The sequence below is a fragment of the Grus americana genome, chromosome 10, assembly GCF_028858705.1.
Source record: "Grus americana isolate bGruAme1 chromosome 10, bGruAme1.mat, whole genome shotgun sequence".
NCBI classification, from domain to species: domain Eukaryota; kingdom Metazoa; phylum Chordata; class Aves; order Gruiformes; family Gruidae; genus Grus; species Grus americana.
The window spans coordinates 17,363,641-17,390,282 of record NC_072861.1 but is presented as its reverse complement, the minus strand read 5'-3'; the positions used below and the strand labels follow the sequence as shown (position 1 = coordinate 17,390,282).

At 47.8% G+C, this 26,642-nt stretch overlaps 1 protein-coding gene across 1 annotated transcript in view; it reads right to left on the bottom strand.

The window, feature by feature from the left end:
* The window catches only part of ST8SIA2 (ST8 alpha-N-acetyl-neuraminide alpha-2,8-sialyltransferase 2), a 32,774-nt gene extending 18,323 nt beyond the window's left edge, over positions 1–14,451 (bottom strand). Inside the window, exon 1 of the mRNA XM_054836752.1 lies at positions 14,158–14,451. Within this exon, the coding sequence (XP_054692727.1) occupies positions 14,158–14,255 (98 nt within the window). The 5' untranslated portion in view covers positions 14,256–14,451. The remainder of the gene's footprint in view (positions 1–14,157) is intronic.
* Positions 14,452–26,642: the final 12,191 nt, after the last annotated feature.

Genomic DNA, 26,642 nt, shown 5'->3' with positions numbered 1-26,642 from the left:
CCGTCCCAGCCCTCTCCCATCCCATGAGCGCCCTGAAGCCCCTTATCCCCACCTTTGGTGTAACCTGGCTGAAGCTACAAGGCCAACTCACCACAGCCATTCGCATGCTGGAGCTGAGACCTGAAGTGACAGCCTTGTCCCTCCCACGGCCTGACACCACTGCACAAGGACGGGTGCCAGACCTGCCTGAGCAAGACCTGTGAGAATGGACAGCCAAAGTTTTCAGCACCTATATGATGCTATAATGAAGAATAGGTGGGATCAAGCCCCAATGCCACTCATACGACCTGTGAATCCTCACTTAAACATAAATACATACAAGTATTATTGGTCTGCATCTAGTTGGCTGCAGAGCCCCTTCTTGCTTTAGCTTGCTATTTTCAAAAGGGTCACAAAGAACCAGTTGCCCGCTTTGTGATGCTCAGTGGGAACTGGGCTCCTAGTCAGACACATTTGAACAGCCACGTGCTCATTGCTCTGTTTTATTGTTTCCACTGCACAGATATCCAAATGAACATGCTCATAAAAACAACCAAATTCTCTTCCAGCAGAAATATTGTTACCTGGAAATATACACCTTAATGAAAATGTACCTCAGGAGCATGTATTTCTACCAGTCCTGAAAAAATCCCAAATGCATTAGACATAAATGAAAAAGAAATAGAGTGTGTGAACGTTTGGTGCCATTGAAAAAGATTTTCAGACTCGCAGGATGCGATGTAAGTCCCTTTGTTAGGCTGAGCACAGCCCTCAGCACTGCATAACATCAAACCCTTGGAAATGCCGCCATGGTTGTCCCTTTCCTCCCTCCTGCCGGAGACCATCTATGGCCAAGTCAGAGCGATTCCTGCTCTGACACTCTCCTCTTTCCTTTGACAAACCTAAGAATCAGTGAGCTGTTTCATTTTTCGGTGCATCAAGGGAACAGCAGGACTAGCTTATTCCTAGAGCCTACTGGCATTTAACAAGCCTCCACTTTAATGGGGTTCACTGCAGGGTGTGGGAGCAGACTGGATTAGTGTGCAAACCACGCATCCTTTCAGAGACATCTTCTCTGAAGGAGCCTTCCAAATGGGATTCACACTCCTTCACACTTGCTGTAAGACAGATAGGGACTGGATTAAGGGCTTAGAAAAAGAAATGCTGCTCCCTGAATAAGTGCTGGTTCACAATCTGTGTGAAAGGAAAAAAAAAAAAATCACAGAAATTAGGAAGTGGAGAAGACCTGGTAGCTTCCACCTCATCTATGTTTTGTGGCTACAACAGGACCGATCCGAAGCATCACAACGTATTATTCAAATACATTTACCCAATCCAGCTTTACATGCCCCCAGCGACAGGTCTGTGCATGTCTCCTCCTGAAATTAAGGCAGGCATCGGGGCTGGAGATCCTGGACGTGAGGAAGACAAGTTGAGAACACATCTCCCAACTCACCGTGTGCAGACGTGGTGGGGAAGGAGATCGGCTGCCCGGATCCCCTGCTGAGCAGCCCCTCAGGGGCCGTTTCAGGGGTTACCCTTTCTCCCTCACTCACTGTGAAAAGCGGAAGTTTTCAAACTATTGCAACGCAAACAGAGCACGAAGTGTTCTGCTGTCAGACGTGAACATGGAGGGGGTGGCTCACTGGTGGAGGAGAGAGCAGGGCTCTGCTAGCCATCTTCCCGTGACTTGCTCCATGGCACTGGGCTCACTGCTTTGCTGGCCAGCAGCAGCCAGGATGCTCTCAGGGGACACTTGAGATGCTGGCAAAGACACTGCTCCCTGCACCAGGCTTGGTTTCTCTCTCCAAGCCATGGAGACTGCCTGAAGCTGGGATATGATACTTGGCTGAAGGTCTCAGCTGGTTTAGTGAATCCTAAAATGCTCCCATGGCTTCAATACCATCAGCCTTTTCGCCTTTTGTGTCCTACACTGCAACTGCTGGACATTTTCCCTACAATCTCCCTTTGTACAGTCAAAGACAACGTGCTCTGGGAATATGATACCACGGGGTGTATTGCCCTGTCCAGCCATCCTGCTCAGCTCAGCCCACCGGTGGGTACCAGCCAGGCAAACCAGCTGCTCAAAACACCCATAGTTTAGTCAAGCACGGTATTTTCCAAGCTCTGCCATACTTCATTGCCAACACAGGCAAGCCAGTATCTCTGTACTGCTTCACTTCCCCCACCTGGGAAGAGAAAAACATTAAGAAATGGAAGGCAGTAATTAAGAGGCACATGTTAAAAAAAAAAAAAAGTCAGCCCATTTTATTATACCTTGCTGACCTGGAGTTTCAAATCTCTTGGCTTCAAAAGGCAAAGACCAACCTCAATTAAAACTGCACAGATAGGCATTGATTTTGAAAAGCTTTCTAGTGCTACACCGTGTTTAGATTGAATTGCCTTATTAATCTAGTTGTTATCAGTTTGATTGTATAGCCAGCTCCACAAAGTACCAACCTGCTTCCTAATCCTATTATTTACAAAGCGCTCTTCTTTTGACTTCTGTTGGGATGCTTTCCAGTGATAAGTCGCATCTATATGTGCTAATGCCATCTTACTGGCTTGTGCCATCCTTTCTCACTTTTGCTTTGAGATTTTCAAGCTGAATTTCCACTATCTAAGATATTATATAGGTCAAAACATTCTGTGCTCAGATGTAAAGTGACACTGATTTATATATCAGAGGATAAAAAAGAAAAATTGTCTTACGGTTCAGGTCCAAATTTTCTTGGATGAATAATTTCTGACAAATCAGGCATGCAAAGACTTTTCTATTCACCCAGTATGAATGGGATGTTTAGGGTTTTTGCTTCCCTTTTCATCGTTTCCCACTTCTTAAATGATTCTCTTAATTGTTGCTAGGTATGGTTCAGTCTTGCTTCAAGCAATTTCGATATGTGAAATCAAAGCTGCTTTGACTGAACAAGTAGGTCACACAGCCTCTTTGGGTGAGCGGATCTCTAGAAGCAGGCTTTACGCATCCATATTCTCAGGCTTACAAATTCAAAAATGTGTTTTCCATGGATATTTTACGATGCCCACCTCCAAGTCCCGCTTCCCCCCAGCATCTGTGGCAGACAATGAACATGGGAAGCGGGCACGAGAAGCATGAACTAGCTAGAAATTTCAGCCATACCCAACCACCCATTTAGCCACATTTGTGGAATCCATTCCTGATGGAACCAAACCTCTGCCTCTTCCTGACCTTGGGCAACCCAAGTTCTCCTCTTCTCCCTCCTCCACATACAGGAGAGATACTAATCTCTTGGGGGGTTGTTAAGCAGAATTTATCCATCTGAATTCTCAAAAATCATGGCACTCTGAACTCTCTGTCTGAGGGGTTTGAATGATTAACACCTACTAATTAAGCTTTCACAACTTGCTGTTGCGTTAGGTGCATTTTATGATCCTTGTTTCACAGCTGGGACACTGGGGGTGAAGTGGCTTGGCCCGTAACACCAAAAAATGACACCCCCACAAGCCAGGACGGGAGCAGGTGCCATGGGCTTACAGCAGACCTGTCCTCTTGAAAGTACTGGCTGCTCTTTACTGGCTGAGAGCGCGTATGGCTCCTGCTGTGTGACAGCACAGGACATGTCACCCACAGGACCACGGGAATCCATCTGAAAAGGTCTCACCAGCCTGAAAAGCACATGCAGCCATTAGTCTCCTAAAACGGCTGCAGGCTGTACCCACAAGGCAGCCTGTATCTATTTAAAAAAAAAAAAAAAAAAAAAAGGGACCACCTATATTTACTTTGCTTTTTAAGGACTGCTCTGATGTTGTCCTGAAGACCAGAATTTCTATCTTCTATGTCAAGAACACATGATGCCAGGCCTGGTCAGGAACCACCCTCCCAAAATCACTGCCCTCCCAACCCACGGGCTCTCCCCGAGGCACTGGGGGGGGGGCTGCGGAGCGGGATGCTCACAGATCCGCTGCAGGATGCTGCTTCGTGGCCAGACAGACCCAGTCACTGCAACTAACAATTTTGGGGGAAAGGGATACAGCACCCAGCCACTGGAAATGAAATACAAATACACAGATTGCCCCCCTCCTCCCAAACTTGACAGACTTCCTCCTGCTGATGCTCGCAGTGATATATAAACCTGTGTGCATTCACGGGCGTAAGCCAGACCTTGCAACGGCTTGGACAAGCTGGCACCTGCAGGCCACCTCGTTAGAGACGGGCTTGGATGCACGGACCGCCCTGTTAAGCGAGTGAATTAATTTCGCTAAGAGCAGCGCAGTCATTAAGCTAAGGCAAGGGCTCCCCGCGTCCTCAAAGATGGGGCAGGATTTGCCCTGTGAAATGTGGATCAGGATAGATGTGTTTCAACCCTCCCTGCTCTTCCCTGAAATTCGGGGTTTGTGTTGAGAGCAGCAGAACAGCAAACACGACTCCAGGGCTTTTGGGGGAAAATTGCCACATTTCCAAGTTGTCTATGAAAGAGAAATAATTGGCTTCTGGCTTTCCATCTGCACACCAGGGTCTCGCTGAAAAGACGGAAAAAGGCCACATTCATCAGCAAGTCCCCTTGTGGGCTTCTCACTAGACACTCAAGTGGTTTCATGGCATCTAGGTCAAAGCCCATCCATACCCATAAAATGCTCTGCTATCACTGGAGAGACAAATTTGGAGAGGAAAGGCTTCACTGCTGGTTAGCCCCACACATAAACCAACCTGCAAATTAGAAACAAAAGCCTAAGCCAGGCGAGAAGCAATAGGATCAGAGATCAAGGAACCTCGAGATCAGGTTCTCAAACACAACATGGTGCACTCTCCCTAACACCCGTTTTCCCCCTTCCAGAAATGCAGCTCTCGCAGGCTCGCTCCCCATCTTGCCTTCCTGTATCACATTTCGTAACGCACCGGGAGGAGCCAGGACATCTGACACTCGCAGATCGTTCCCTGTGACATTTCACCACTCGATTTTGAGGCTTTCATCCCGGCGTTTGGAGGAGATTGTGATTAAGAGAAGTGGTGGCCATTGGGTAGCCCTGTGTACCCGCACTCTCCTGGTGAGCAAGGTTCCCTCTGTAGGGATTAATCTGGAAAACATTTCCAAACCGTGTCTGCTAAGATGAAAGATCCTGCAATACATCTTTATGAGACGTCTGAAATCGCACTTCGATGTGTTTAAAATCTCACTTGTTCATACCGTCACAGCTTGGCAGCCTGAGTGTCAATAACTTCCTAAATATCAGGTGCTATTTTTACTGCTCCGAGTTTCATTCTTTCTATCAAGTCATGCAACCGCATTTGGGAGAGTGTGTCCGTGTCACGGCTTTCAGAAACATCACATGCCCCACCGCGGTCGCGATGCAGCTCCGGCACACAGGCTGAAGGGCAGTGCTTGTGCAGCCAGGCTGGTATCGTAGCATCTTCCAGCAAGCCAAGGAGACCCGGTGTAGAAGCTCCAGCCGATGGCCTCGCTGTTGCTCACGGCACTTGCTGTTGCCCACCACGGGAAATGCAGATCCGCCAGTCTCATGCAAACCAGCCTTGCTAATTTGGTCACCTCCTGCCATGCCCCAATCCCACCTCCATCACATCCCCATCGTGCAGGCTCCTTCCCGGGGACCACAACAAGATGAGAAGGTCGGAGGCACTCAGCATCCCTACCTGTCAGGTGGTAACTGAGCTCCCACATAAATGCGAGCAGGGTTTGGCCCTGAGATTTCTGTCTGGCTGCGAAGCACTGCGTGTAATCATTGCAAGCGTATGCTGAGGACGCAGGAATCGAGACACATGAATTTGCAAAAGAGAGACACCTATTGCTTAATAGGAAATAAGCCAATTAGGCTGAAACGCTTATGTGACAAAACCAGTGAAGAATCAGCAGGAACGGCACAGCTCCGACGACTAAAGGACATGAGGCAGCCTGCCACCAGGATGCGGCTTGCACTGGGGTAACCAGAGCACCACAACCAAACCCCTGTCCCTGCCCTGAAGGACCTCTAAGAGGCAGGAGGATGCTCGAAGCGGCCTGATGGTTACTGCTGCCTGCGAGGGAGCCATGGTCCAGGACCTTCAGGCTCTGTCCCCAAGCCAGCACGTGCTTTCCCTGAGCCAGTCTCTCACACCTGTAAAGCATCAGGTCTCACATCCACATGCATCCACCGTAACATCAGCATGGCCTGACTCAATCACCCTGTGATGCTCTTGTTTTAGTGCTGCTCTAAAGACAAAATACTCACAGGGCTCAAATGTCACACACTTCACCTCCCCCCATCCTGCGTACTGGCAGGACCTTATTCCTTCCTTCATCTCAGGTCTTCCATCAGAAGTTTACTCCTGGCAGCCAAGCCAGCAAAGAAAAAGACATTGAAGCAGGCAAAAAGGATCCAGTGAGGGGGGGCTTAGGACTGAGGGGTGTGTTTGTGTATTTAGCTTTCCCCTTCTGGAAGGGAGAAGGAAAAAAACTCCAAGAGCCCAGCAAAGACCCAGAAAGGAGCTGAGACAAAAGCCTCACTGCTTAAAAAAACATGTCTACACTATACATTTTTCTCGAGATAATTTTTTTAGCCAACACAGCAGAGCTATCAGGGAGCACAAACAGCAGAGCATCAGTCTTGCAGCAGATCCTGTCACCCTGAGCATTTGTGCCCCAAAAGACAGAAATCCCAGTGGCTTCTGCAGCATCTTGGATGCCATGTACCTTGGGAAATGGGAATGGTGCAATATGAAAAGATACCATGTCCTCGGGCTCATCCTCCCACACCCATCTCTTGCCTACTTTTCCCACTGCTCTGTGCAGCCCCTTGGAATACAAAAGATCTCGTGTGGTTTCTTCTTCCACTGTTGACGTAGATGCTGAGGACCTCTCCTGAGTAGTGCATCCTCCTGGGGTGGTTCTTCTGTACAACCATCCTCAAAATAACATCTGGTGCCTACACAAAGAGGGCTGGGAGAGCCTGGATAAGAGCTGCACCCTGCAATCAGCAACTGCCTGAGATATTTGCCCACCATTACAAGCACTCACCAGCAACGGAGCCGTCCCAGAACCTTCGCAGGGACTTAGTCCCCAGATGACAATGTCCAGATGCTGAATATTGAAAAGCCAATATTGGTTTCAGAGCTTGGCCTTCTCTCTCCTCCCCTGGCTCGTAAAGCTATACCGTGGAAATCCAGGTGGCAGTAAGAAGAAGTTTAATTACCAACTGAGCAGCTGCTGGTTGACAGTTGAGTGTGCTTCTGGGTGTCGGAAAAGGTGCTGGAGATGCCTTATGACAATGCTTAACCTTCACAGGGGAAACATGTTCCCTGTTGTAGCCACTGGCTGAGAGCTGAATGATATTCCAGAAGATGCCAATAAAGCCTGGCCTGGGAGGGGATGGGTCGTGGTGGAAGAACCGTCCTTCAGTTAGGAGTTGCCAGACACATGGGTGATACCTGGAGCCCACTGTGATGCTGTTTGACTGAGTGAGGCCTTGAAAAAGCACTTCAAAACTGTGTCGTGACTGTGACAATATGTGCTTTTAAAAGCAGCCCTGCCCACGGAGAGCGCTGGACGGGGATGGGCGGCGTGCTCAGCATGCAGATGGCCAGCCTGGTTTTCTTTTTGTGTTTGTTTGTGATATTCCCAGTGGATTTCTGTATGCAATAACAAGGACTTTATTTGCAGTAGCAATAAGAAAGAGTCCAGCACTTAAATTTGGAAAGAGCTGACCCGGTGCATGAGCAGCCAGCTCGATGAATCAAACGCTGTGCAAACAAGGAACCTCAGAGAAGTCAATAGTGGGGCCAGCAGAGTTAGCAGGATCAGGGCAATGAAGCTGCTGATCGCCTGGCAAAGGGGAACATCCCTAAAGCTGATGGCGTTTCTGCCTTCTAGTGTCACCCCCAAGAGTGTCGATCACCCCTGGGCTGGTGCAAGGACTCCTAATGGGGTTACCCGATGGGAGGACACAGCGTTTGTGCTGCGGCATCACTTGCTGCTTCAGGACCACCGTTTTGGTCCCACCACCCACACACCAAGCACCTTTACCATGTGCTGCCCTCCCAGCTCATCTTCCTTCCTGCTCCCAGCCTGCCCTCTCACCCCACTCCATCGTCGCCACCCTGGCAGGTTTCGGCAGCGCCATGCCCGTCTCCTTGGATCAGTCCTTTTGCTTCCCGATCGGAGCCAGCGCTGCTGCTGCTGCCGATGAGGATGCATCTCCCAAGGCCACCACCACCAAGGCTGCTGCTCAGTCAATACAAGGAGTTGTTTAGATTTACAGTGGAAACGCAATGAAAAAAGAGCTGTAAATACGCTATTTTTTTTTTCTTCTTTTTTTCTATTCCATTGCAACAGATAGAGCTGCTGACACCAGCCTGCTCTGCCATGGTGTTTGCTGAAGGACACCTGAAACTCTGCTCCTACAGTGAATTTACTGTGCCAGGGAACTCCCTTGTTTCCAGAAGCAACTGGGGACGGAAACCAGAGAAATGGCAAAATAATTATTGTCTAATATTATAGTTTCAACTTATTTCTTGCTGCTGAGGATGACCCAGTCCCAGGGAAAACAAATGATGAAGGCAATTAGAGGAAGTCTGTCTCTGGAACAACTGGTTTTTATAGCAACTGTGCCTGTAGATGTATTTAAGTAGTGCTGGTCTCAGGGATGAAAAAACAAAATACCTCTAGCCTGAAAGCCCAAGAAAAGATAAGTGAGCTCCTGTTAAATGCTTTCCTGGAAGATCAAAAGCACATCTAGCATGCAAGTAGGCACCGATGAAAAGATGTCCAAGCAGAATAACCATGGCTGCTGCAGAGAATTAAAAATACCAAAAACCTGACCCCTTTATCCATGTCCGGGAGAGGCCAGGAGGGCTCACGATGGCAGCGGGATCTGCTGCATCACTGCTGGCCGCGGTCCCAGGGCTTCGCTCTCTGCCCACGAGTACGGCAGTAGCACGGAGGAGCGGGCACCGTACTGCTGATGGCTGAATCACTTAACCTCACCGTTAGCTGCTCAACAAGCCTTTGCTAAATGAACCAACATTTGCAACTCCTTGTTCTCTGCAGGGAGAAAAAGGTTTCTCTTGCTTTCCAGACTGGAATAGTGCATTTGTGGGGTCAGAGATGGGAAACAAAAGGCCCATCTGTGCAAAAGGGAAACTTGAAGCCCTTGGTGGGAACTGCTTTGCTCTCTTCATTGCTCTGGTCGTTGGGGGTGGGACCGGCCGTGGCTTCTGCAACTCTGCACCCAAGAAGCGCTAGCTGGTCACGTGTGTCCTACCGCAGCCACTGCCCTCCTCACTGGCAAGCTCAGAAATTCTCTCCTTGGAGGTCTTGCAAGCTGCTACAATTAGGACTGGAGCAAAGAGTAAGTTTTCACCAACTGTACGGGAAAGCCCTTAGAGGGACTGGTTATGTTCACGGCGCTGGGTTTTCTTCCTGTTCCACTGGATTGCTCGAGAGTCTGCTAACACCTTCCATCCTGCTGCTCCCAGCCCTCCTGCCAGACACCGCTTCCCTGCAGGTACCGCTGCTCCTGCCACTCCCTCGGAGCTCAGCTTAAGGAAACAAGCTATGGAGGTTTATCTCCTTCAGTTTGCTCTGGGCAGGAGTGCAGGGGTTTTGGATACATCTTTGTGGTAGCCACCCCTGCTCCTGCAGGGCAGCAGGAGATGAAGGAGTGCTTTACAGGGAGGAAGGGGAGCTCTGCAGCCAACCTGAAATTGGCTGCTTGCTCTTAAGTTATCGTCAGAAGAGTTGCAATCAAAGCCTACACCAAGTATTTTCTTACTTATATCAGTGCCCCAACATTGCTTTTATTTTCCAGCCCGATGTGCCATGGGACTTTTGTTAGAGCCCTGCCATACCCAACAAGTATAAAGCTCTCTCCATTGACCTTATTTACATGAATGGTTCCAGGGTGTCTGTGGGCTTCTGTCCTGCAGAGAGGTACTACTCCTCCAGACCAGCCCGGATAATTGTCAGCTCACGTGCACCCGCTGTGCAAGTGCACAGAAGTGTGTATCGGTAGAATACAGCACTTCTTACAAGAAAACTTTCTGGTGGAGAGCAAGTCTTAGACTAACTCTGGGTCAGGCACAGTAAATCACAGCCTGAAAGACCTAAGCAGGACAGTTATACTCCAAGGACCAACCTTGACAAGAAGTGTTACGACTACAGCACACTAGAGACCACTCAGAGCAAGCACACCAGCCACCATAAAGGACACAAAATCTCTTTGTGGCATTCCTGAGCCTTTGAAAGGCAGGTGTTAGAAAAGGGCGCATGAGGAAAAAGTGGCAATTTACTGACAAGCTTCCGGGCAGGCCAGCAATATTAGATACTCCAATTCATCGCTTAAAAAAGCAGAACGTAATTCCTCTTGTAATCAGGATGGAAAGGCATGTGGTCTGGACTAGCAGAGAAAAGGTTGACTCATATTAAGTCCAACCCATTACCAAGTGTCAAGTGCTCCCTAAGATGGCTCACGCGCTAATTTGAGAAGTCACCTGGTGGCAGCGGGTCACCAGCTCCCTCTACAGACAATCAGGACACAGCCGGACCCCTGCAGAACTGCTACAGCAGACGCATAATAACGAAGAGTCCCTTTAAACTGCCACCAAGGAGCAGAATTTTCCTCCCCGTCACCGGCAATAATTATTCCACTCGACATCGAGTCCTTTGTCTTCCTCCACGGCGAGAGGTCTGGCCCGCTCCCCTATCCTGGGGTGGATGAAGAAATGGCTGCGGTTGCGTTAACGTTCCCCAAGACAGATGCGAACGTATCTTTTGTTTTCTTCCAGGGAAACAAAGAGCCGGAGTGATGGAGGGAAACGTAGGCGCCACCGGGCTGCAGGAAAAGTTCAGCAGCCCGGAACCAGGTGGTTGTTCGGAAAAGTGCCAAGACCGTTTGCAACGGCAGTACTTCACCGCGGCAGCACACGCCGGCGAGCACGAGGAGCGAGCCAAAACGAGCGGGACGAGTGTGCCTGCCCGCCCGCTGACATCCCGCAGCACCGCCGAGCACGCAATTCCAGCGATGCGTGCATAGGTGATATGTATATATAACGACAGGGATGTAGCAGGATGAAAACCCACACGCAGGGGTGGCTGCAGGGCAAGAGGAACAAGCTAACGAGAGCAACACAGCGTCAGGAGCAAGAACTGCTGAATTTTCATCCTTGCCCTGACACCTCTTTGTTTCAGTATCTCCTGTCTGCAGGAGGTGGTATAAGAATATCTGGAGGAGCAAGACAGGACTGCTTAAGAAGCAAACATCTTTCTTAGAATCCACTGGCAGGCAGAGCAGCTCCAGCTGCCCTCGGCTCCCACTTCCCCTCACCTGTGATGCTGGGAACTTATTGTCCGGGGAAACAGCATGATTTTTTTTTTTTTGTCCTTTTGCCAGTAATACTATACTCTTACTTTGTACCTAATGAACGTTTTGTTCGTTCTTTCTGCGATTTCTCAGTATTTGTAGGTGAGAGAAATATGTTCCCCCCTGCTCCCACCCGTATGAGGCATATTCTTCCAAAGACAATCCAAATCACAGGCAGGGGGCAGGGTATGTGTAAAAGTGGGCAAGCTGTTCGCTCCTCACAATAATTAGAGGGTGTTTCGATGCCAAGGAAAAAGAAGAAAAGGGACGCACCTGCCTGCGTTTCCCAGCCCCCCTCGGTGCTGTAAGCTTGCCAGGGGACACCTGGCCAGCTTTTCACCTTCCTTAATGCTTGGGCTGCGCTGACCAAAGCGAGGGTGGTCTGTGGGGGTGTGGAGGAGGATGCTGAGCCACACGATCCATCAGCCAAATATTCCTGACCTGGGGAAGAGCTGCGCAAATGTCTGAGATCTCCCAGTCCTCTCCTGGTGAGCAGCTGTTCCCTCCTGGACACACAGAGAGCTCCCGGAAAACTTTGGAAGGGTCACTCTCCACACTGTTGTGCACTTTCACTGTCACTCAGTCCCCTTTACCTACATGACTCCAGGCCCTCAAAGTTGAAAACCCTTTATCACCCCCTGAACTGCTGCAGATCAGGCACTCAGATTTCCACGTCTCCCCAGCAATATACTTCAGCCAGGTCAGAGCATCGTGTTGACCATCCCTGGTACCACGGCAGCACACAAGGATGAAGCACTCCTTGCACCAGGCTCCCGTGCTAAGTGCTTAGGGTGTAAGATGAACAGTGTTTGATCCCTTGCTGTGTTTGGGATGAAGGAGCTCATCAAACCTGAAGCACTTTGGAGACACAATGGGGAAAAGGAGTGGGTGGGAGAGGGCAAAGCAAGAGAAAGGGTCAGTTTGCCCTGCTTCATGATTACTTCTTAATATAGCAGGGTCCCACCTTTGCTCTGTGCATCCCTGTATCAGAAGCACAGCTGATGTGGGAACTTATCTATGAAAAAAAACAGTCTCAGACCAGAATGCAGGACCCATCCTTCACTCCCTGGGGTGTAGGGTGCTCCTCTCCTTTCCTCGTTACCTTGTGCACTATTATTTCTGAAATGCTGTATGAAACAAGCTGCTCGCCGTTCCTACAGAACTCATTTGACCCTGTTGCCTTCTCTGCCGCTGCACTGCCTGGCAGTACTTCCTTGGAGGAACTACAGCAACAAACTCAGATTCCAGGGCTTGGAGATAAGCAGCCAGCAAGCATCCAATTTCCATACAATGTACAGAAAAGAGAGGAGAAAAAAACCCCACAGCACTGAGAATCCCTAATGAACCAGGGTGAAAAACAGGACAAGTAACAAAACAGAATAGATTTTCAATAAGGGCACAGCAAGTTCTAGCGAACAGATCTAGCAGGTAGACAAGGAGAGAGAAGAAAGAACAGAAACCGGAAAAGATGGGAGGAAAGCAAGGGGATCGGAGCAGCCTGTCCGATGGAGAGGATGCTTCAGAAGCCTTTCATTTCCTTTATTATTATATAGATAGTGCCAGCTCATTGCAGAGCAACAATTCATCTAGCCTGGTAACCTACAGTCCGGTGCTGGATGTTTCTGGACAAGGCTGCTGACCTTTAAGCACTTTTTGCTTGTGGCACCCAATATAATGTAACAATGAAACAATGCATTTCATTTATAATTTCAGCACCAAGTGCCAGGTGTTTGTTTTGATGTAACACAGTGGGCAATGCCACCTGGTCCCAAACAGAAAGACCTTCTGCTATTTGGGCACTACAAGCGCACCCCACATTACCAGAATTATTTGATTTGTTTTCCGACATTGCTGTGGTGAGTTCCTTGAGTTAATGCAAACCCCCCTCTGCATGCGTTCCTCTCATCCCCTAAGTTTCCAAGCAGCCCTCAGAGATAGGCTTTGTGGGGTGGGTAGGGTGTTGCTCATCTCCTCAGACTTAGGAGCTGCTTTAGCCCCTGCCACGCAGGGCACCTACAGATATGCACCCACCCTGGAGGTGACCAGGAAGGGGTGATCACAAAGACCTTGACACAGCCCATGGGGACCGAAAAGTGGGTTGAGCTCTCCCACCCTGCTCCATCACCCCCACCCAGCTGGTCCCTGCTCAATCTCTCCCGCTCCACAGACTGGTTCTTCCTCCAGCACCCTGCAGACTGGCCCCTTATCCATCATCCCCGTGAGCTGGTGCCCTCTCCACCACGCCCATCTGGACCAGCACTGGCACCCAAGCCCCCTGGGCTGCAACTTGCCCCCCCATCCCCAGCCAGCAGACTGCCTACACCAATATCTCGCTTAGGGACCTGCTCCATCAGTCCATCAACACCTGAGCACTGCCTGCACCCAAACCCCTCTCTCCAGACCAGTATCTTCTCCAACATCTCTAAGCAGACTGGTACCCACTCCAGCATCCCTACCCAGACCTGTACCTGCTCCAGCATCCCTACCCAGACCGGCACCTCAATGTCACTAACGGGACCGGTACCTCTGCCACGCTAACGGGAGCGGTACCGGCTCCCTCACCCCTGTCCGGACCGGCCTGGCTGTCCCCCAGCCCCGTGCCCTGTCCTGCCCAGCGGCGGGGCGGTCCCGCCCGGGGCTGCCGCCGGCTCCGCGGCGCTGCGCGGGAGCGAAGCGAGCTCCCTTCCCACTTCGGCGCGGCAAGAAACCGAGAGAGCCGGAGACAAAGAAACTGTCCGGGCGCCCCCCCCCACCCTCCGCCGCCAGCGCCTCCGCCTCCTCCTCCGCCTCCAGCACCCCCATCATCCGCGTCCCTCCGCACCCCTCCGCGGCGGGGAAGGGGGCATTTACCCGCTTTCCTCCTCGATCTCCGAGATATCGGCGAAGATGAGAAAACCGACAAGCAGCGTGAGCAACGCCAGCGTCCAGCCCCGGCACGGCAGCGGCATGGCTCCTGGGCTGGGCTGGGCCGCTCCGCGCCGCTCCGCGGGGTGCGGAGCGCGGCGCCGCGTCCCGGCTCGGCGCCGCCGCCGCCGCCGCCGCCCGGCGGGGCCGCTCCGCCCCTCGGCGCCCGCGGAGCGCCCGTCCCGCCCCGCCCGGCGCGGGGAGGGGGCGCACGGGGCGGGCTCTGCCCTCCGCCGCCCCCCGCCGCTAAAGTTTACGCGAGTCCCCGCGGTGTCCCGGGAGCGGCGGGCAGCGGCTGCCCCTTGTCCCGGGGGGGGGGGGGAACGGCCGCCCCCCCGCCCTCCGAGGTGCCCCCTGCGAGCGGGCTCGGCTTTTTGTTGTCGCGTCCCCTGCGCGGCCCTGGCACGTCCCCTCCCTTGCGCGCACCGGCGCGGTGTGGCGGGGTCGCTCCTGGCTGGGGGAGTACGCGCAGGCGGGTGGTTTCTCCCCGAAAGGACAAAAACCCGTAATACAATAAGACAAAGCTAACTACTGTTTGTGATGGCGGTGATGGTACCTTTTCCTCTCTTGCAACGTGCATGCAATAAAGTGGATCTTTTGGGATGAAAAGCACTTTGTAAACGATGAATAATCACACCTGTCTCTATTACTATTAATACCCATTTTAGTAACAATAATTCTTTGCATCACCGCTAATACTGACTGTCATAACCACACCAGTCCTGCCACGACTCTTCAAATCTCGCTGGAGTTGGAACAGGCAGAATTTGTTAAGCAGAAACCACACGAGGGGCTCCGATGCATCTCTGCCACACTTGCAGCCCCTGCGAGCAACCTCCTGCAGGCTACAGGTACAACCGTAGATTTTGTTGTGGAGAGCAAAGGTTGTGGTTTCTATCTAGAAAGGGAGATGAAAGTGTATGAAAGTTGGGAAGAAGGAAAAAAGGACTGGCTGGACCAAAGAATGACCAAAAAAAGACCCAGAGGTCCTTTCCCTAGATCCCTGTTAGTCCAGCACCAGCCCCGGAGAGGAGAGGCTGGCTGTGGCGGCAGTTAGGCAAGGCCAGCCTGGCAGAGTGTCTCCAAATCCAAGCGTAATTCTTTTGGATCAAAAAGTTGCTGAAAATCCGAATATCTGGTGATATATGCACTGTCGAGCTGGAGAGGGACGCAGTGGATTTATAATGCAGCAGATAGAAGAAGCACAGATGTGTTGAGAGAGAGAGATACTAATTGCTTACATATTTAAACCAGCATCTTTAGTCTGAATGGGAGGCACCATTAAGCAAAACAGAGCTATTAACTGGGGCCACTTGGAACGCTGCCATTTTCCCTTCTGTGCACAGCTTTTTGCATCAATACAGAAGTACGTTGCTCAGGGTGTAATACGCTGTCAATGTTGTGTGATTCCTACCGAGGATGCTGAGGTGCTTTGCACCGGGCTAAGCGCATCCATACGTATGGGGATGCATAACACCGGTATTGTGTATGGGAAGGCGTACTCAGCGGAAGACTTTTATCTGGATTAAATGGTGGAAGGAGCCAGTTATGGCTGATGTGCTTTCCTGGGGATTCTGAAAGCCTTGTAGAAAGAGCAGACAAACAAATCACCGTTACATTTATAGGTAAAAAATAAAACATAGGTGAGTCTGGTACAATTACACTGTAGTATATATGGCAAATTTACAGTCCAGTATACAGCTTTTATAATAGAGCATATTCAGGCCCCTGGGGAGAAAAAGTGATTTTAGGTGGTGTAAGTAGCTCCATAATTTACCTTCTGCATAAATCTGAGAAAAGCCTCATTTTCCTTCTGTTTTATTCTTCTTGGACTCCTTTTGCTCACCCTATTCTGGAGTTTCACAGCAGTGTGACTGGCCTGAGAATGAGGAAACAGGCTTTGAGGTGACCTTGCTGGTGCAGGGACTGACATCGGGGTTTCCCGAGATGCAGCGGGGCAGAGCACCAGTCCCCTGTGATTTGGGAGCACCGCACCGCAGCTGGCTTCCCCTGACTTACACATCCTTGAGAATACAGGTGGAGATATCTGCTCCTGCATCTTTTTTCAGCTCCATCCCAGGTGGTGTTTCAGCTTCTTTTGTCTGATCTTTGTGTTTCAGTTGCCAATCACAGTGGCGATGCGCAAGAATGGAAAACTTGATGGAGGCTGAGCAATAAGTGAGGGGATCATTCTGTGGATGGTGGGAGTCGGTTTGCCTGGATGAGGACTCTCACAGGGGCAAGGATGTCCTATCTGCCGAGATGTTCCTTCTGCTGAGGAGCAGCTTGTGTTAAAAGACATGCTGGGATTTGACTCTGCTCCTGCGTAAGTCAATGGAAATGTTGCTGTTAACGGAAAAAAAAAAAAAAAAACCAACCAAAAACCTTCCTTGCAGGGTGAGCTGAGAGTTAAGCTTGATGCCCTTCACTGGAGAGCTCCACTGCTAGGGGCTTGCACAAAGAGCTCTGTGAATCCTGTGCTTGGTGTCATCTGTTGCTTTATTCCTGTGAAAGATGTAGGTCAGAGAAAAAGGTCATTCTTCAGCTATCGGGCTTCAAACACGGGGACCAGGACCTTGAAGTACAGCCAGTTTTGAATGAGGAGGCAGCAAGCTACACAGAAGATGCAGGAACAGGGCAGCTTGCTGAATTATTTTGTAATCAATTAACAAGGCTGTATAACATCACCAAGTGTGACTCTGCGATGAAAACCTGGAGATCTTGTTGCACTGCTGAGGGCTGAATTCTGCACGATCAGGAGTCTTACCATAGTGATGGAACAAAATGAATATAATAGGTACTGACTGCAGGAGAGGACATTTTACTCTGCGTTCTCTCTGAGTCCATCCTTTAGAGCATCCTGGCCAGATTTGGGGGAGGAGGAGATAATGCATGGTAGTTTCATGCATTCCTCTCTATCCTGAAGAGCTGCAAGCTGCTTTGGAGCAATTGCCATAGTTCCTGAAGTGTTAGTCATTCTGCACATTCAATTCACTATGAATCCTCACATGATTCAGCTTAACCAGGTGCATAAATGTTGCAGGACTGGGTCCGTAAGTGTCCAGAGCCTCAATTTTATGTCTCATTTGTAAGATGGGTTGCAGGAAGATGAGAGCAAACTGTCGCAAATAGACTGTTGTGGTAGAGTAATATGTTCTGAAACAGAATAAAAGGCTATTATATCTTCTAGTTCCTAATAATTTGAGGAAATAATTCTATATCCAGAACATTTGCAGTAAATACAATAAGGTATACTGAAAAAAAAATAATCTTAGCATAACGGCAAAAGTAACTGCACCAGAACAATATTGCATTTTGCTGCTTTGAAGGGAGAAGAGAAAAGAAATGGCATTTTTACATTTTGTTTTGACCTTTGAGAAATATCAGGAATATGTAATAGCCATATTCACCAACAATAGCTCAGAGGACTCAGAGAATAAGAGTTAAACACCTAGGGACATTTACAAACAACTGGCAGAGAGGAGATGAATTTAAGATGTGGGTATGAAAGGCACAGATACACAGAGAGTGCAAAAATAATACATATTTAAAATGCTTTTAATCTATATGAGAAGCATCGTTGAGAAAGGTAGTGGCTCCTGAACAAGTGAAGGAGGGACAGAGAAGATGACCCAGGAGGTCTCTGCCATGCTATGACGAATGGTAAGACCTGGTGCAGCGAGAGGTCTCAGGGGACTCTTCTTCATCAAATTTGTAATGCTGTAAAATGCGTGTAACCTTTATCATACCTATCAGCCAAAATGAACAAAGTTTACAGCCCATTTTATGCAGCTAAACAGTACTCTGATGTGATGAACAGGCATGACAAATGGGAGCCTGATTTAACCAGGGTCGCAACGTTTCATTGCCTCATTATTGGCAACGAACAGGCCTCTAGGTGCTTTCTCCAATGAAACCCTCGGTTCCTCCTGTGAAAGCCCAGTGCCTCCCAAGGGGCATGGAGTGTCTTTTCCTCCCCAGTAAGTTCATTACCAGGAAGGAAGGAAGGATGCTGATTCAGTAAGTTTGATGTCCTCCAGCTTCTCCTGAATGCTCTTGCTGGTCTCCATGCAGAGCAAGGGAGTGGAGAGTACCACTCCAGCATCAGGAACCCACAGCCTCATGGATGGAAAACCACTGGTAATAACCAAACAGCTTCCAGAGCTGTCAGTCTCCTCACCTGGCTTTATTTACCCTTAGGTAAATGTTTTCCAGCTGGATCCCAAAGCAGCTAGGTCCTTTCCTAAAGTGCATTCACCTGTCTCCTGGAGGAGCTGTGAGTCCTTACTAAAGGACTCCCAAATGCTGGACAAATTAATGTTTGTTATAGACAGGGTGATATGAATATGGTTTGCTTTTGAGAAGTAGACAGCACTGAGATACAAGCCTAGCAGAGGCATTTAGACATGTCCTAATGTCGGTGAATCCGAATTTAGCCGCATCAGAAGGGTCCGTAACTTTTTATGGTCCATCCCCTGTTGAACTGAGTGAAGAAGCATCCCTGCTCCTCATCTCTTAGGCTGGATGGAAGAGCCTTTATCTTCCTTGGAGGAAGAGCCAAAACCCTCATGATTTTATCTTCTCAGGGATTTTTGCCATTGGAAAGAGGACTTCTGTTATCTTTCTTATACCCAAAGTGGTGTAACAGCAACAAGAAAGCTCTAGTGGTTCACATGAAAGGGAGAAGAAAATTAAACTGTATTAATTTCAAGCTCTATTAGGATTTTAAGAAAGTAAAATCAATAGCAAAGGATGGACTCAGTAGGGAACGTGACCTTATTTTCCCAGTGTCTGAAGGGGAAGTGCACACAAAAGGGAGACAAAAATACATATATAAAACCAGATCGGTTTCTTTGATGTTGAAGAAGAGAAGTTAAAATGCTTACGTAAACTGGCATAATTTGACTGGCATTTAGGAGAAGTGTCCTAAAGAGAAAAAGAGCAAAAACAAGAAAAAACCCAACCCCAAAACCCACCCAAAAATCCACAAACCCAACCCCATCCATTAGTCTTTTCTATTTCTTTCTCTCCTGCAGTAAATTGCAAAAATGGTGTGATCCATGCAACGTTTCATCAAATATGACTCGCCATTGTCAGAGCAAAGTGTTTGATATAAAACAAGAATGATCTTTCTTTCTTTTTGGTCAGATAAGCTGGTTTGGATTAATAAAAATGCCACATTCACAATGATATTGATAATTTGCATGTGAAAAGCCTTCCACCTGGTAATGAAAACAATTTTTCAGTTTTGCCACCACTAGTCGCAAGAGATAAGGTCTGCCGTCCTCCCCCTCACAATTAACCACGCACACACAAAAAAAGGGAAAAGGTGGAATATGTGTGACAATTGCAAATTGCCTGTTATCTGAACCTGATGCTAAGGTATTGATATTTGCAGCTGCGCGGCTGGCACGCTTTTACAGCCTGGCCGTGTGTGCGTGCCAAGCTGGGCACCTCCAGGCTGGGAAGGCAGAGCTGAATATGTGCTTGTAGGAAGTTTTTATACCACACGAATGGCTTTTTGAGGAAAAAACTCCTAAACCAGTTTGCATCCCCCCCCGCCCCGTCTTTGTGGTTAGCAAGCCACTGGGTGGCAGTGCTGTGTGCACATATGTGTACATACCCACACACACACAGTGAGGGGGGACCCTTTTTTGGGGGGGGAGATCTCAAACCTGGGTGTGTTTTGCTCATCCTTGATACGCTGAAGGCCACCACGGTGCCTAAAGCAGAAAGCAGGAGAAGAAAGGGCTGAAAGATGCTTCAGCTTTGAAGAGCGTAGGTGATGCTGTGTTTCCATCGACCTGTGCGAAACTCCACAGCCAGGAGTGAGTGCCCGAAGGTCGATGCCAGCGTCGGCACTCCAGGCTGATCCAAGCTGTCCCAGCCTCGCCTGCAAACCTGCACGTGCAGCTCTTGTCTTGCACTGTCATCGGAGGAACAAAAGAAGCCCTTTGCTGACAGTCCTGAAACAGAAACGGCACAAGTTACCTGCCTTGTTCCCTGCCTCTACCCTAACCCACAGACCTTGCCCTTGTTCCTTCCATCCTGTGGAGAAATAACAACTCAGCAAGGCCATGTTTTCAATGACTTAGAATATGCACATGTGCTCGATTGCATCTCAAGCATGCACATTTCTTGCATACGACCAGCAATGATTTGAATTTAACAACTCATACCCCCAAGATAATTCCAAACTGAAAAGTATTTCTCATTTATAATGGTAGATTTTAAGTGTCTGGTAAACAGATACAGGTTTCAGATGCCAAACTGAGACCTCATTGGGTTTTGAAATTTGTCTCTTATCTCAGTTCAAAGCTACTAAGATGTAACATTTCCATCAGGTTAGTTTCTGCAGTACACCTTCATCACGGTATGTCTGCCTGCATTTCATGGCCCTTAAAGCACAGGTCATATTTGATTCTAGTTTTGGCCCGTTTCAGGTTGACAGGTTTGATTAATCTTGTCCAATACTTGACAGAAACCCAATTACTCTCCACAACTGTGTCGAGGCGTTAAATTTACCTAGTTTGGGTAAACAATCCTATGTGTGGGATGAAGAAATAAGCTGTGTATGGGCACTGTGAAGTATGGGAAGGGGTTTCTTGCAAAATTAACTTGAGATTTCAGATAGTTCCTGCCTGTAAAAAGTCCAAATGAAAAAGAGGGCTGGAGAAGATGACACAAGAATAGATAAAGAGGAGGAAATCTTTATGACCCTCCTTTGGGGCCATCCAAATAAAGAAGACAGTGCTGCTAACCACTCAAAAATCTATCACCCTAGTGATGAGCACACCTGAGAAAACCTGCAAGAAGGCTGTCATGCTTTTCCCTGGTTCTCTTACGGTCCTTTGGAAAATTTTGATCTACATCTTTGCAAAATCTGCAGATTACAACAGCAATTAAAACAACAAAAAAAGAAAAAAAATTGCATGCACACATGGTCCTTTGCAAATGAGAACTTTTCTGCAAGGAAAACAGGAGATTCAACAATATGTTCCATTTAGCAAAAGTGACAAAATCTTAAGGGACAATGTAAAGAATGTAACTTCTTCTCTCCACCTCTTGCTAACAGCTAAAAAACTGCTGTGCAAAAGTCCTTTAATACGAAACCTCATTTCAGCTCTAGAAAGGCACTTAATTTCTGTCTGTAGTGACTGTCATGTTGCCCTCCATCAATAATAAATGTTTTTTTCTCCTCTTTTATACTAATATTTCTCATCCTTTGTGTCCTTTGTGGCAGGCAAAGCTGCTGAGTGAATTGCCTAGGCTTCAGAACAAAGGGAATTTTGAAAGAGTAAAGTAGGGCAGAGGGATTTCCCCAAAAAAGCTCTAGCCAGGAGCTGCAGGGAGAGCGTGGCCCCCAGGTTATCTCCTCCTGCGGGCAAGGACAGAACTTCTTTGCCTAGAACTCACCTAAGTGCTTGCCTCTTGGTGGCCAACACCAAGGAAAAATCACCTACATTTGATCCAAAAAGTTCTTAGGGCATTGCAAACACCCCAATCACAGTAGGAACAGCTGGGACAGGATATTGTCAATATCACACTCTCCTTCCAGATCCTAAATTAAAGCTTGTGAATACGTGACCCTGGTTGTGTAGCGCCACGCACTTGAAAACCCACCTCTTTGGAAACCGGATTTGTTCAGTTCAGTGAGCACGTTCCTCAGGAAGGAAAACTTCAGTGCAGCTTCTGCCTAAATGTGATTTTTGCTCTGATGTTAGTTCATTAATGTCCTCTGTGGCGAGGAATACGAATGACTGATCTGCTGCTGGATTGCACCTAGCCTAGCGAGATACCAGCAGAAGAGGAAGACTGCACATAACACTCCTGGCAGGTTTAAGTGTGCCATACAAATGTAGAAGGAGCAAGGAGAGAGAAAAGGAGGCAGCGTGGAGGAGACCACAGGCATGTAACAGCCTTCCTGACCTAGTGATTTATTTATGGCATTCCTAGAGGGGAAGAAGCCATGCAAAGATCATGAGCCTGCCTGCTGCAGTAAATGGTATGCTGGCATATATTTAGCAAACAACAATACAAGGAACAAAATCTACAGAGGATGGGGAAATGCTTCCACTCCTTGTGAGCTTATTGAATGATTAAAGTCAAGGAATGAGACAGTTTTATTTGGAGGAACAAGAAAGATTTCCCTTGCTTCTTTCTAGAAATAAATTACAGGAAGATTCTTGGGTTTACTTCCTTGAAAGCCAGGGTGTTTCCTCTCCCAGAGCACATCTCATCATGCTTTCCTCCTGCTCCGGCCAGCTCATTCACGGGTCTTTGCAGGGAATTTTTTAGATACTCGGATCTGTAAGAGAAAAGGCTCTGTTCACACCGAGATACCTGGAAGATATATTTCACAGCCAGCTGCTGTCTCCAGGGTGGGTGAACAATGAAAGGAGCGTTGCAGAGAATAGGTCTCTGATATAGCACCAAAAAAAAAAAGGCAGAATCTGTGTCCGCTGAAGCCAGTCACAATGTTCATCGACCTGATGAATACTTGCATTGGCAGATGGGAATGTTTATGAAGTACAGTATTGCATGAGGGGCCGGCATAAAGATTAACTCTGACCTCACTGAAAGGTCTGATTCTGCAAGGTGCTAAGTCCCTGCAGCTCCTAATGAAGAGCCCATTACCTTGGCCACCATAGAACGATGCTAGCAAAGCGGTTCACCTTTGCTTTGGACTGGAGCAAGCCCTGGATTTCACCAGGATGGTGCAGTCAGCAGCGGGACCTGCAGCAGCATAGCAGGAGGCTGCACCGTGCCATAGGGAGAGCGGGGGGGAACACAGGGTATTCATTAGCACTCATCAGACCTTTCACATCACAAAACATTAAGCCCTAAAAGAGGACACAGTCTCACTTTAGAGTTCTTGACTCTGATGTCTAAATTTGACCTCATCAGAAACAAGATGTTAAACAGAAGCCTGGGCCACCCCATTTTGTTTCTGAATTTAGCTTCAGCTTTGGGGATTTCAAAAGGGGGAAACCCCTGTGGCCTGAGGCTCCTGGACATCTGTGGAGACACAGGGCACCGAGTGTCCCAGCTGCCCCAAGCTGAGGCTCTGATGACTTGAAGAAGACTCAGAAGCATCAGCATTGACTTGACTTTAGGAGCTGGATTTAATTAATCCAGGAGGCGACTCAATGCTTGGACTTGCATCCCAGTCAAACTTGTCTGTCATTCATAGATTCCTAGTGGGAAAAAAAAAAAATCTCCATTTATATATGGGAATATAATAATCAGTCAAGCTTTATCGCTCCTGTTTCCATTCTAGCAGCTTATAACCACATAATAAAAGCACATAATGAAAACATCATAAAAACACACAGTAAAAACACATTCACCATGCAAGTATTGCCATCTTAGCACATCCAGGATAGAAATGCTGAAGAGTTCTTGAGGCTTCTGGTATGTACTAGTAACCTCCATAACACTACATCACACCCATCCTTTCCACTCGAGGAGCGCTATCTGTTTAAACGACAATGGTTATGGAAGATGCATGTAAACGTTTTGATTCAGCAAGCTAAGAACACGAAAGGTCTCCAGGAGAGTTTTGCCTTCTTGGCTTTACAAAGTTAGTTAGAAAATTCTGTGAGAAAAGCCTCTTCAGCTGCTTTTGTTGTATTATAGCCCTTATTGGAAAAGCCGCATGAGATGGGTGTTGTATTAAGACTCTTCTTCCCTGTGGTTTAAATTAAGGTTCATCTTCACAGGCACTCCTTTGCTTTACTTTGAAGGACGCAAACAGCTCGCTCTGCCTCCTTCTGCTCTAGCTTCATTTTCCTGATACTTTTTCATATATCCTCGCTCTGGCAGAGCATGGTTTGCTCTCCCTGTAGATGAATCAACACCCTGAACCTGCAATAGCACCTGGACTGGGGGATGGTTTTGCACTGTCATCCATGCTAACTCTGCTTTACACCCAAACTGTTTTGATTCACGTCAGATGACGCTCACTGTGTTGCACTGAGATATCGGTGGCAGAGTAGTAGCACTCTTGGACTTCTTTTCCCACCCCGTGTAGCAGCAACTCCTTTATCTGAGGAAAGTTGCTTAGGTCAAAGCCTTGTGTAGCTGGCCACCGAACCTGCCCACTTCCCCCTTCACACATTTTCCAAGTATTTCACACAGTTATTTCAGTGAGCGAATAAAACAGAAATTAATCATCAGTCCCTTTGGCAACTTTATCCTTCACTTCAAGAGCACCAGAATAGTTACCTCTCACTTTAATAACAGTCTCCTGAATTCTTATCACTTTCAAAGATTTTGTTCTGGGTTTGAAGACAGCATTACAGTGACACTGTGAACTTAATGGCTCAGCTACAGGTTGATTTTTCTATTTTTTTTTTAAAGCCACAGATGTTACTAGTAACGTCTAAGTTGACTGAACCTGGTTATCTTAGAGATTAAAGGCAATATTGTTCCCAATTTTTTCCAGCTGCTTATTTTGTGTCTTTGGGAAGCACTGTGTTCTCACATGGCTTTGCTTTTTTTTCTCCATTACTTCTCTCTCCTTTGTTTGCTTGACACTTTCATGCAGAGAAAGGGGAGAAACATAAACTAGGCAAATGTGATTTGATCGCAGAGCTGGTAGGGGGCAGGTACAGTCAATCACGCTGCCTTGAACTCTTGTGTGCGATCAGCTGGAGTTTGTTTACAGACAGTCCCCTGAAATTATGTAGCACAAAGATGCCGATCCAAAGCCCACGGTCAAGGGATGCCTTTGCACGGATTCTGAACGGGGCGTAGTATGTAACTATTCCCTCATATAATTTGCAGGTGTGGGAAAAGCTGGAGGTTGGTTTACCAAAACCCATAGATTGATTCAGCCACAGCGCAGAAATTCCTGGCCCTGGTCCTTTGGTTCCTCTCATGAAAAATAAAACCACTGTCAGAGGCATTTTTTTTCCCCCGAGTTCTCAGCCCCTTCAGAGACACACTAAATTAACCTGAACTCCCTTGGTTTTCCTTAATCTTACAAAAATGCAAGATGCAAAGCAACCCCCTTGTCAGCAAAGCTGCCCCCTTTACACCAGCTCTGAATTTGGTCCCTGGGATTTTAACTGTTCCTTTATCTACTGAAAAGGAATGTTAAAAAGTTTAATTGGCATGTAATGAGATAACTATAACAAGTTAATTAGTTCTCAATTAAATTGCGTTTACCATACGTTCTGAGTATGTTGTTAGCAATTAACGACATCTAATGAACTCGCAATAGCAACTGAGTTTACAACGATAAGGAAAATAATAATAATAATGCTCACACATGGTTTCGTAAAGCATTAGAAGCAACAAATGATTTAATAAGTATGTGGTTAAATCACCCTATCTTGTGCAGCCTCTGGAAGGGAAACATCCGGGAAATTTATTCTGGCACATCTAACAGGGTCTGGGAGGAAACAATTGGCTTTCAGGATAGGTCTTGTTGGGAAAAAGAGTTCCCCAAGAGCTGTAGGAGAACTGCAAAGGAGAAGGGAAAGCAAAGCTGCATGATAAGGTCGGTTTTTCGGTTTAGACTTAAGAAAGCACGACAAAGGAAGATCATAAAAAACAATTGGAATAAGTTGGAGACCCCAGTGGATGAGGGAGAAGGTTAAATTCTTCTCCAAGATCACTTAAACAGGTGAGTACATGGAGAGCAATTTGTCTCTGTGCTTCCAGTTAACCTCCCCTTAATGCTTTGCACCATTAGAGTGCCACACTGAATAGGCATTAGAAGGAAAAAACCCCTACAAACTAATTTACATTTTAATGAATTTTTAATTGAACCAAAATCTGTTGTTTCTGTTTAAAGATGCAGTGTTGACTTTGTGGTCTGTGCTGCTGAGAGCCAAGTGGGATCTTAATGTGATAAAAACAATGATAACGCTAAGCTTAATTAGGTTTGAAAGCGTGCCTGGTAAAGTGGCATGGAATAAAAACGTTACCTTCCCACATTGAAGCTGAGCAGCGGGGCCGGGCAGAGCCTGGACCACTCGGCCATCCTGGTTGCAATGAAGCAAGAACCAGAGCTGCTACTTCTTGCTCGTGCAAGGCTCAACTGATGGCAAGAGCAGGGTGGGAGAGAAAAACCTGATCCCATGTGTGATAGGATCACCCACAGTAACTTTAGCTCCATCTTCTCCTGCCATTAGGTCCAGTTTTAATGACAGGCAGGACCTACTGGGGTTTCTGTAATCACTTTTCTCTTTGTAACAGTCTACGTCAAAATGCCAAAACCGGGGAATTGCACTTTTCAAGGCCAGGACTTGGAGGCATGCGTTCTCATCCTCTTCTCCGTCCTGGAGCATGCCTCCAGCAAAATAAACATATCCTCCCCATATCCAAGCCTACCTAGAGCCAGGAGACAAGAGAAAAGCCCTTACATGGGAATTTCTGACCAACTGCACTTGGATTTAACAAAAATGCTCCCCGGTATTGAG